The sequence below is a fragment of the Daucus carota genome, chromosome 4 (genome assembly GCF_001625215.2).
Source record: "Daucus carota subsp. sativus chromosome 4, DH1 v3.0, whole genome shotgun sequence".
Taxonomy (NCBI): Eukaryota; Viridiplantae; Streptophyta; class Magnoliopsida; order Apiales; family Apiaceae; genus Daucus; species Daucus carota.
In genome coordinates this window covers 38,750,519-38,762,125 of record NC_030384.2, presented here as the reverse complement: position 1 = coordinate 38,762,125, position 11,607 = coordinate 38,750,519, and the positions used below count along the sequence as shown (strand labels likewise).

The 11,607-nt window shown below is 39.6% G+C and overlaps 2 protein-coding genes across 2 annotated transcripts; both read right to left on the bottom strand.

Moving 5' to 3' along the window:
• Positions 1-320: 320 nt before the first annotated feature.
• Positions 321-2,465, bottom strand: LOC108217358 (uncharacterized). The gene has a single exon (XM_017390193.2). The coding sequence runs from the start codon at positions 2,463-2,465 to the stop codon at positions 321-323; it is 2,145 nt and encodes a 714-aa protein (XP_017245682.1).
• A 1,679-nt stretch (positions 2,466-4,144) lies between these two features.
• Positions 4,145-7,591, bottom strand: LOC108217357 (auxin response factor 17). Its single transcript, XM_017390192.1, has 2 exons — positions 6,626-7,591; positions 4,145-4,738 (listed from the first exon to the last, which is right to left on the bottom strand). The coding sequence occupies exons 1-2, from the start codon at positions 7,589-7,591 to the stop codon at positions 4,145-4,147; spliced, it is 1,560 nt and encodes a 519-aa protein (XP_017245681.1).
• Between the last annotated feature and the right edge of the window lie 4,016 nt (positions 7,592-11,607).

Below are 11,607 nucleotides of genomic sequence, written 5' to 3'. Positions count from 1 at the left end.
TGACACCTCCTCGTTGACAATCTTGTTTCTTTCAGCTGCAAACTTCCTCCTTTTCTGCTGTATAGGTTTAAAATCTGGATCCACATTCAACTTGTGTGTGATGACGTCCGGGCTGATTCCCGTAATATCTTCGTGATCCCATGCGAAGGCGTCCAGTCGTGTCGTGAGGAATTCAACTAGGTTTGCCTCCAAGGTGGGCGTTAAATCTTCTCCCACAAGAACTTTCTTGTCTCCATCTGCCAAGTCCACTTCTGCTAGTTTTTCTGGTCCGCTTATAGGCACCCTGTTGTCTTGCATGCTGTCACACTGAACCGTAGGTTTCATACATGTCTTGTAACACTCTCTCGCCACACTTTGTTCTCCTCGTATTTCTTGGACCCCCAAGGTGTTGGGAATTTGAGAACTTGATGGAATGTGGAGGGCACGGCCTGTAGGTCATGAATCCAAGGTCTGCCCATGATTATGTTGTACGTTGAGTCGCAATCTATGACCAGAAACTTGGTCAATATGTTGACGCCTTTGACATACGTAGGCAGTGTGATTTCTCCAATGGTTCTCTTCGTCTCGCCACTGAATCCCACTAGAGTGGTTGGTTTCTTGATCATGTCACTGTCCTCAAGGGCCATTTGTCGTAATGTGTCCTTCATCATTATGTTGGCAGCACTGCCGTTGTCCACCATGATCCGTTTGATGAAACAGTTACCGACGGGTAGCGATATCACTAGGCTGTCATGTTGAGGCTCCATTACATGTTGTCTGTCAGGGTCGCCAAATACAAGTGCAGGCGTCGTGTCATTCTTTTCAGCAACCACCATCATCTGTGGAGCTTTTCCCCTAGCCACACGTTTTGCCTGTGAGTATGTAGTTCCACTAATCTCACTACCTCCAGCTATGAAGTTTATGATCTTGTGGTATGGTGGTGGGGGCAGTTGCTTTGAGGGGGTCTTGTGTGGGGAGTCGCGTATGACACCCGTCGTCTTGCCGGCCATGAATTCTGTCAAGTATCCCTTGCGGACCAGGTATTGGAGTTCACGTCGCAACGCAACACAGTCGGAAGCTTTGTGTCCATAGTCGCCATGATAATCACACCACAACTTTGACTCAGGGTTAGCCTTTGGTTTGTTGCTCTTAACCGGCCATTTGACCGTGTCTCCCATTTTGGTAAACTCCCTCATCATCTCCGTTGGTGTGATCGTGAACCCATAACTGTCATAAGTTGGGGGAAGATTGGGATCCTTCCTCCAATCTGTCTGTTCCTGGGTCGAGTTGACGCGTGGTTCCTCCTTCACATCTCTGGCATCTCTTGAGTATGGTCTGTAGTCCCTGGTCTTGGTTGTCAAGATCTTCCTGTTTGGCCGGTAATACTTGTCATCATGATCCCGTTTATCCTCCTCCAATCGTACTTGGGCCATTGCCTTAGCCTGAACGTCATCTAAAGTCTTGCAAGGGTATTTTGTTAGCTCATCGTAGAGTGGGGAGTCCCGTTCTAAGCCCCTTCTGAAGGCTTCAATGGCTGTTGGAATGTCACAATTGGTGATGGTAACTTTTTCTCGATTAAATCTGGTCAAGTACTCTCGGAGTGGTTCTCTGTACCTCTGAGTAATCTTGTACAAGTCACTCGTGGTCTTTTCAAATACTCTGCTACTTGCAAACTGGAGATTGAAGGCGTCGACGAGGTCAGCAAAGGTCTCAATGCTCCCGTTAGGTAGGCCCACATACCACTGTAAGGCCGGTCCCGTGAGTGTTGAGCCAAATCCCTTGCACATGCATGGTTCCCTGAGCTCCCTCGTGATGGGTACAGTGAACATTCTCTGCTTGTACTGTGCCACATGCTCCTGTGGGTCAGTCGTGCCGTCATATGCTTTCATGGGTGGGACTGCAAATCGCTTCGGGGTCTCGACCATCGCTATGCTGTCAGAGAAGGGCGAGTCTGCATAACTCAGGGGCGTAGCTTTTTCCAAGGGTTTGGGTACCCCAGGAATGCGTTGTACCATCTCTTTGAGGGCCTGTAACTCCTTGCGCATTGTGTCATGACTACGTGACTTACTGGATTTGTTTTCCTTCTTCTTTTTCTTCTTGTTTCCCTTGTCGCGTTTGTCATTTTTGTCTTGCTTCTCTGGACCACCATTGCCATCATCCGGACCTCCACCATTATTATTGTTGTTAACCTCAGGACCCCTTTGTTCTGGGCTTTCCATTTCGATTTCCTCGTCGTATTGCTCCTCTTCTTCGTCGTCCATGTTCAAGCGCCTAGCCACACTGCCCAACACTCCTTTCTCCGTGGGGTTAGACTTGGATCTAGCTGTCGTGAGTTCTCTCTGTAGTGTTTCTCTCTCGGTTCTCCACGCCTCTTGTTGAGAACTCATGTCATCCTGCATCTTCCGGATCGTTTCCAACAGTTGCTGTATTGTGGGATTATCCCCCTGGCTCGTAGAGCCATGTTGTTGTTGATCACCCGTCGTCATACGTCTCCTCGTAGATTCTTTAGCAAGTTTCCCACAGACGGCGCCAATTGTTCGTGCTAGATTTTGCGGGGTTAAATGCTAAAGAAATTAAGCTAAAAACAATAAGGTAAAAAGGACAAGAATTGGTGACGCGGAAAACCTCGTAAGAGGGAAAAACCGCGGGAGGGTTGTGACCCTGCCAAGAATGCTTCACTATGATTCAAAGTATATTACAATGTATATGGGCTGATGTTACTTGCCCCTTCTCTTTGATTTTAAGGACTATTTATACAAGTTAAAACACAACTAACAGCCCTACTATCACTCCACGTGCAGCTATGCCTTATCCCTCCTGTTTATCCGCTCATAACCTCTTCAATACTTATCCTTTCCTTCAGACTCGTTCTTCAGCAATTCAAAGCAGCCGTCATGTCGTCATGTGCATACGTCTCGTCCTGTCATCCTCTCATGACGTCAAGCAACTTTACGTCAGCCTCAGTCACGCACCAACAGTATCCAATCCGGATTTTGGAGTTTTTGGTTTGGGATAATATTCCGATAAAACAGGCAGTTTGCTAGATACAAATTTTGTAAAGAAAAGCTGCTAAGCAACAAGAAGCGCATATGAATGGAGACAACGGTGAAAGTGTATTGAACTTTGGTGAAAGATCACTCCTGTAGAAAGCGACATGTTTGTGTTCATATACACAAAAACCAATTCAGAACACGGTACACATATACAGGGTGTTTGGATCGTTTGGATCGTGATTCGTGAGGATTGGAATCGGGAATGGAAATGAGAACAATATTTAGAACATGATAAACACACACATATAAGGCTTTTGGATCGTGAATGGGAATTGAAATCGGGAATAAAAATGAGAACAATACACACCCATATACATGATGTTTGGATCTTGAGTGAGAATTGGAATGGTAAGGGAATGAGAAATACGAAAATGGATACTCTAAGGAGAGTGTAAAAATTGATTTTATGCTCACTTTGAGATTGCAGTTCCTATTCCAATATTTCATTTCACAAAATTATTAATCCAAACACCAACACATAAAGGTTCCAATTCTCATTTCCCCCCAAGTGGGTTCGGGTTTCTATACCTATATTCTTTCTGACAAAATTAATCCAAACATCAAAACAATACATACATTAGTAGTTTGAGATTATGATGGTGACGCCATTGACCGGGCTCATTAATCATGAACCGAATGACTTCATAATTGACATACCTGCATAATTTAGCAACCATTCCTCACCTCTTTTTCCGATATCAAATCAGGCGAGAACCACTTATTCCAACTGCTTAACATGCCTGATGTAGTCTATTTGTAACAGCTACAGGTAAATAGAGCATCAGTATACGGGTATGTTCATCGGCTCATCCACCAAGAGCACGAACTAAATAAAATAAAACAATAATTCCCGCTAGAGAAATTTAAACTACTCCGCAAAGGCAGGCAGATATATGTATACGAAAATAGTCAACAGACCAGCGTTATCTGATTACCAGAAGTACAGTACAGCGACATTGAAAGACAATAAAAGCAAGATGTGCATCGTTTCAGAGTTTATACTCAAAACACAACCAAAAGCATACAAATAGTATCTGTAGATGAGGTGGTGGAAGATGAACCCGTGCGTTCCCACAGCTTCGCATTCCCTTCCACTCCACTTCAACAGACTATTACAGGTGGATGATCTGACCAAACAACTGGAATGAGTTGATACCGACTTTGGGTGAATCACTGCAGCCTTGTGTTCCAACTGCCTCATTGTCGAAGAACTGGATTTCCTTGGGAGGATCAGCCGATGAGCTACTCACAGTATCCCCTTCAGTATAAACAGCTTCAGTTACTGGAGACCTGTTGCAAACAGAAAAGGTAATGTCAAATTGATGTGTGTTTTCGTGAAAGAAATTGGAGATGCCTGAAACACATATATGATCCTGCCTGGCCCCCTGTATCCCCCCAGGATAGGAACCAGCGTTCATCAGTAATGGGTTCAAGTCCGCGTTAAAGGGCTCTGCCACCGAACTACTTGACCTTGTCACTGGAAAAAGTTCTCCATCTCTGCCAGGCAGTAACCCTGCATCCTCAAAAATTTCACCGTCTCCTGGAATGACTGCACCTTCTCTATGGAGCGGCGACCCTGCATCCACAGAAAGTTTACTTCTCTTCGCAGCAGGGACTTCTGACTGCTCCAGTAGTGACACACATTCCACTTGCCAAGGACTCACATTCATAACATTCTTCACTACTTCAGGATCATCCCAGGTAACCTGTCGAAGGAAAATATGAATATCCAGAGCAAATAAACAGAAATGACAAGGAACACAATCAGTAATAGTTTATACTGAAGTATAGTGGCTAGTATCAAAGACTTTCTACATACGAAGAATACTCAATATCCCCACTGTCACAGCTCCAACGGTTGTATGTGCTAGTATAACCATGCATACAACAAGTTTATACACACAAAGTAACTTGGACGAGGAAAAAACAGCACATGTAGGCAAGGAAAAATATATTACATGACTATTTAAAGGTGCAAATCAACATTGAGGCGCAACATATCGACCAATTTTAATTTATATATATATATTCACATAGAAGTTTTTCTGTGAGGGTGCACAATAAATAGTAGAATAATATTGTTTTTTTATATCTTAAATCTGAAGGAAAGACATGGTGTACTGTATCTATGTGATACATCCACAAAAATAACTAGAAACTAGAAACCCTCAGGTTCTCAAAGAAAGTAACTAGAAACTGCACAAATCCACAAAAATAAGAAGTTATCACTTATCACCAGAAACCAGCTAAGGACCCCAGGTTTGACTATATCTGCACAAATCGGCAAACAGCAACACAATTATGTGAATATGATACACTAAAAATCAAGTACACAACATGAAGATTTGGTAACGTTATCATAAGTAAGCATTGGCTGAAATTCTTAGACGTTTACAGAAAGAACTTGACGTTATAAAATACAGAACAACTTACGTTGCATCCGTTTAATGATATCTCACCACCCTCCCCATAAAGTGAAGGTGCACATGTCAAAAAAAACACGTAAACATCGGCCGAATCTCTTGGACGTTTATAGAAAGAACTTGACCTTATAAAAAAAGAACAACTTACGTTGCATCCGTTTGATGATATCTTACCACCCACCCCATAATTTGAAGGAGCGCATGTCAAATAACACGTAAACATCAGTCAAATCTCTTGGACGTTTATAGAAAGAACTTGACCTTGTAAAATACAGAACAACTTACATTGCATCCATTTTATAATATCTTACCACCGACCCTATAACTCGGAGAAACGCATGTCTTAAAAGTCATGACAGGTGAACAAAGGCACACACAACCCAATCCTGGCGTTTCTCATACTTCCTCATTTGTCACCAAGACGCCAACCCACCCCATGGACAGGGTCCAGGCTATAAGAAATAACTCTGTCCTAACAGTATGCCTCATATAAAGGATCCTCTACGGCATTTCAGACAAGGTTTCAGATATATTTATACAATTAGCATCAAAACCATGTACACAGAGTAATAATATAGATGACATGAGATTACAGCCTTCAAGCATATACAAATTTAGAGTAACACACAGGGCCACATCCACTACTATTTTGTTACACTTCGATGATCATGGCTTTACAGAGTTGGAGAGGACAGACATGGATGACAAAGGAGATGTGTCCTTGTGTTCCAATGGTCACTGGCCAGGAGAATAATGATTCTCAAGAACAAATCAGAATGTCTTTGTTCATGTCCTGCTATATACCAGATTCAAACCATTTAATGGCTTCCCTTTTCTTTCTCATTCATTAAATACCTCAATTAGATACACATGAGGTTTAACATATAAAACATAAATTCATAAGAAAGCAGTCACACCAAAGTAAGAAGCTAAGACACCGCAAGAATGAAACTAACAAGAACAAAATAATGTGAATTTGTCTGTAAAAGCTAGCAAGATTGCACAATCTACTACTAAACCAGTACAGAAACCAACAGATTATACAGAAATGCTAGCCATTTCTCGTAATTAAATTAATTTCAAGGACTAATGACATTATTAACATATAAATTACATTGACATATACGAACTGCAGCACAATAAATGACTTGACAGCACACAAAATCATACCTGAAGCATTTTCCATGGAGACTGTACTCCACCTACTTGATGAATCTTGGACACAGTCCCTTGAATATAAGTCATCCTCGACAGATCCTCCGTCTCCATCGCCATCTTGACCCGAGTCCCGATCATCCAGTCCACGCCAAAAGTCGCACTCTCCACCCTCTCAGCCTGCACCACATAATCAGAAACATCGATTTTGGGATAATACACAATCTCGAACCCTAATCCTTTCACAGCCTTCTCCATCACTTGCTTAACCGCATTCTCAGCACTCTTGTCCTCCTCTCCTTCTTTCAAGTCCAGATAGTTCCAGCGACTAGTGGACGCCACGTTTTTGGCCTTGGCGGCTCTGCGAATGCCGACGAAATTCTGTTGACTCCTTTTGGACTGCATGAACACGACTGAGTCCCCGGCGACGAGTTTCTTGGCGTTGACGAATTTGCTCCAGCCTGTGGTGAGGAGATGCCTACGTGGCGTCCCGCGGTAGATGTGGCGGAACTCCCACACTGCACCAAGCACGTCCTTCACCATCAGGGTCTGCACAGGCGGGTCGGCGGCGAAGTCCAGCGGCGGGAACACTGTTTCGGCGCAGGACTTCGGGACCGAGAACCCGCCGCCGTTGTTCGCGTCGGACGGCGTCAGCACCTTCACGACGGAGGCGAACTCGGGCTGAGTCAACTCGGGGGACTCGGACTGAGTCGACTCGGCCGACTCGGACTCCACCGGAAAGAGCTGAATCTTGGCCAGAATCTCATCAGTCTCCATGTCGGCCAAGTAATCAACGCCCAGAACGCGGCAGACAACGAACGGCTGGGATTGAATCAGAGACGCCGAGGTGTTGATCGCATTTGCATGGCCTTGCGGGAAATAATAAGCCCTGGAGCCCACCGCCGGAACATGCACGAAATTCCCGGCGCATGCTCGCCAGACAGTGGGGTCCACCGGACGGAATTCGCTTTGCGCCGCCATTGGATTTTAAGGAAGGAGAAGAGGATGTTCAAGTATTACAAGAAGCAAGAAAAAAGAGGAGAGTATTGTCGGCAAAGTGAGTGTCTGTAGGGAGAGTTATATAGCGGAGTGAGAGAGAGTGTCGTAGGTAGTTCGGAGAGTTACACGTACGTTTTGTAGTATCCACGTGTGGCCTGCCTTACCTCATTCCGTAGAAATTTTGCATGCAAAACCAAACATAATGAGATGGATTTTGTGTGTATTTATTGCATGAGATCTTGTGTGAGAATGTTTGTTGAGGTTTCAGAGTCCTAGTACAATACTAGTAGTCCCAATCTTGCTTAATTCCTCCCGTCTGGCCTAGAATTTAGTGGCATTGCGATATCGAGCGGATTTTGGAAAAACATCAAATTTATTGCATATCCAAGGAATAGGAAAAAAATTGCAATGGTCTGAAGTGGAATTTTTGGAAAACAGTACAGAATTTTAAGAAATATGCCTCAGTTTTAATTGAAAAGTTTGCGTTAAATTGATATGAAATTTTTCTATAAATTGCTTATAAGAACTCAATTACATGCTTTGAATTCGCAAAAGGAATACATATTATTATTATTATCATTGTCTCATCATATCTTAAACGTCTAATAATACTCAAAATGCATTTATAATTAACATTCATATCTACAATCGGTTTTTACATTGATTTTCACAAACGTAGGAACAAGAAAATAACAGCTTGTATTTGAAAATCATCACTAATAATGCACAAATGCATTCATAATTAATTTTTTTTAATATCTTATTTCGGTTACCAAAATCTGCGAGCAGTTATTGCGAATGTAAGAACAAAAATCAACAACTTGCATTTGAAAATTATCACTAATGTTCAATGCATTTATAAATAATGTGTTTATAGATATCTTATTTCAATTAACAAGATCCGGAAACGCTGGCATGCATTTGCATTTGAAAATGATCCGTAAAACTCAAATGCATTCACAATTGATAGTCATACTAGTATCTTGTTTTTGATTAACAAAATCAGTGAACGATTTTTACATAAATGATTAGGGTAGAAACGAGAAATCATCTTGCATTTAAAAATGGCCAGCTGTACTCAAAATGCAATTATAATTGATGATCATAATAATGTCTTGTTTCAGTTTAGAAAATCTATGACGGTTTGTACATAAATGATAGAAGAAATATAAATTGCCGGTTTGTATTTGAAAACGATCAATAACGACAAAAATATATTTAAAATTAATAATCTTATTAATATCTTTCATCTAACAAAATCTACCACCAATACTCATAAAATCGATTGAATAGAAACAAAAAAAGGTAGCTCTTACTTGAAAACGACTAGTAATAACTATTATTGAGTCTTAATTTATTGATAATAGTAATATTGTAATATTTTTGTTGGTTAAAATAAATTTTATTTTTTTGTAATAATGAATCGGGTACATTTTAAAAGACTACAAACATTTTAAAAAAATAATGCCCATTAAATATAATAATTTTTATTTAATTTGATTGCATTCACTTTTAAAATATTTAAGAAACTCAGTTTTAATTGAAACGTTTGTGTTAAATTCATGTGAACCTTTACAACAAATTTCTTGTAAAAACTCAATTACATGCTTTAAATTTGCAAAAAAGAATGCATTATTATTATCATCACTGTCTCATCATCCCGTCAAATATATTATAATTCTATTAACAAAAATTAATAAAAATTTCAAGCACGGATCTTAAAGCCTCTAATAATACTCAAAATGCATTTATAATTAAAAATCTTATTTAGATCAATAATATTTACGATCGATTTTTACATTGATTTTCACAAACGTAAAAATAAAAAATAACAGTTTGCATTTTAATATCACCAGCAAAGCACAAATGCGTTTATAATTGATTTTTCTATTGATATCTTATTTCAGTTACCAAAATCTGTGAGCGGTGTTTACGAATGTAAGAACAAAAATCAACGACTTGCATTTGAAAATTATCACTATTGTTCAATGCATTTATAATTAATGTTCTTATTGATATCTTATTTCACTTAACAAAATTTAAAACCGCTAGCATTAATTTGCATTTGAAAAAAATCAGTAAAGCTCAAAATGGATTCACAATTGATGATCATACTAGTATCTTGTGTTAGTTGACAAAATAAAGCTCAAAATAGATTCACAACTGATGATCATACTAGTATCTTGTGTTAGTTAACAAAATCATGAATGATTTATACATAAATGATTAGGGTAGAAAAAAGATAACTTGCATTTAGAATGACCAGTTGTACTCAAAATGCAATTAATTATATCTGTTTTAAGTTAAGAAAATCTATGATCGGTTTCTACATAAACGATAATAGAAATAAAAATCGTCAATTTACATTTAAAAATGATCAATAACGTCAAAAATGTATTTAAAATTAATAATTCTATTAATATCATTCACCTAACAAAATCTACTACCCGTACTCATAAAATCGATTTGAGTAGAAACAAAAATACTTAACTCATATTTGAAAATTACTAGTAATGAGTAGAGTTCTAAAGCCGTAAACGAACCGAGTCGCATTTGGTATTTGGTATTTGGTCATTGAAAATTAGATTCTAATGACTTCGATCAAAATAATCAATACATAAAAGAGTATTTGGTATATAGCTTTAAATCTTTAATGTTACTAGCCTAGAGTTTTTACTCGTTTTCTCTTGTTAATTAATTCTTATAGAAGATGAACTTTTATCAAATGAATTTGCTTGGCTTTATATATATGTTTGGTATTTGGTGTATAGCACATGCTGATTGTTGTTAATGTTATGTGTAGCCCAGTTAGCCAGCCTACTAACATCATATGTAAGCCCATTTTGCAGTCTATTGTTCATTCAGCACATGCTGGTTGCTGTTTGTTTGTAGCCCAGTTAGTCAGCCCACTAAACATGTAAGCACATTAATTCAGTCTACTAGTGGTTGATGTTGTTGTTAAGTGTAGCCCAACTTTTGGACTGAGAAAATACCTTCTAATTGCTTCTGGCTTGTCCATAATGTTCTCAAAGCAAGATCAGTGGGCCATCAATGTCATCTTGGCCTCTGTCGTCCTTGGCACAAGCCTGGTTGGGGAACCAGGTTTTAACTGAACAGTATGGCAAGGAGATTATCTCTATTGTTGAATCTGATTCGAATGCCAAATTAGCTCCTTTTAGTCTCAATGCTAGCTGGATGAGATGCTGTCATGCTGCTCCCTCAAGTATTTCTGATACGGTCAGATGGAACTGGAACCAAAGTAATGTTGTTAATTTATCCACAATTTTTGAACCCGCGCGCATGCATGCTAATTCAATATCATGATGTCGGTTGGCTTGGCATCCTCTTCATGTATACCAAGTTTAAATAGCCTTGCCAAATTCAGGATTACTGGTTCCAATAGTTGTTCTCTTTGCAGTAGAATAATGGAATAACATGACCACCTCTTTTCCCCTGTTCTTACTCTGAAGCAGTATTGCAAATGCTCCGTCTATCGCAGAATCTGGAGTGTGACCCTAATATTTAGCAGCCTAGCTCTATTTCAAATCCCACTTAGAAAGATCATATTTTTTTTCATTTTTTGGTAACGATGGTGTATTGCGTCTGGAGTGAAAGAAACGATAGAATGCATAATCGGCCCTCGCTTTTGGATAGGTAACTGGTTGAGTTTAATCAAACAAAATGTGAGATGCCAAGTTCTTAGTAACAAGTCTTTCATAGAAATAGTGGAGCAAATCAAGTTCTTATATATTTACCCTCCAATACTCTAAGCAACTAGTATTCAAGTATATTCATTTTACCATCTCAATTAAAAGATCAAATCACACCTTCATCTCAGATTACACCATAGCTACAAAGGAGCCTGAATATTGAATTAGAAAAATAAAAACTTTAAGACTTTGAAAACTCCAAAGAAGTTCAATAGTTAGCGGCAGTAAAGAAAGAATTCAAGGCCTCGCAACATGCATGAAGCTGGTACATCTCAAGATTAGCTTTGG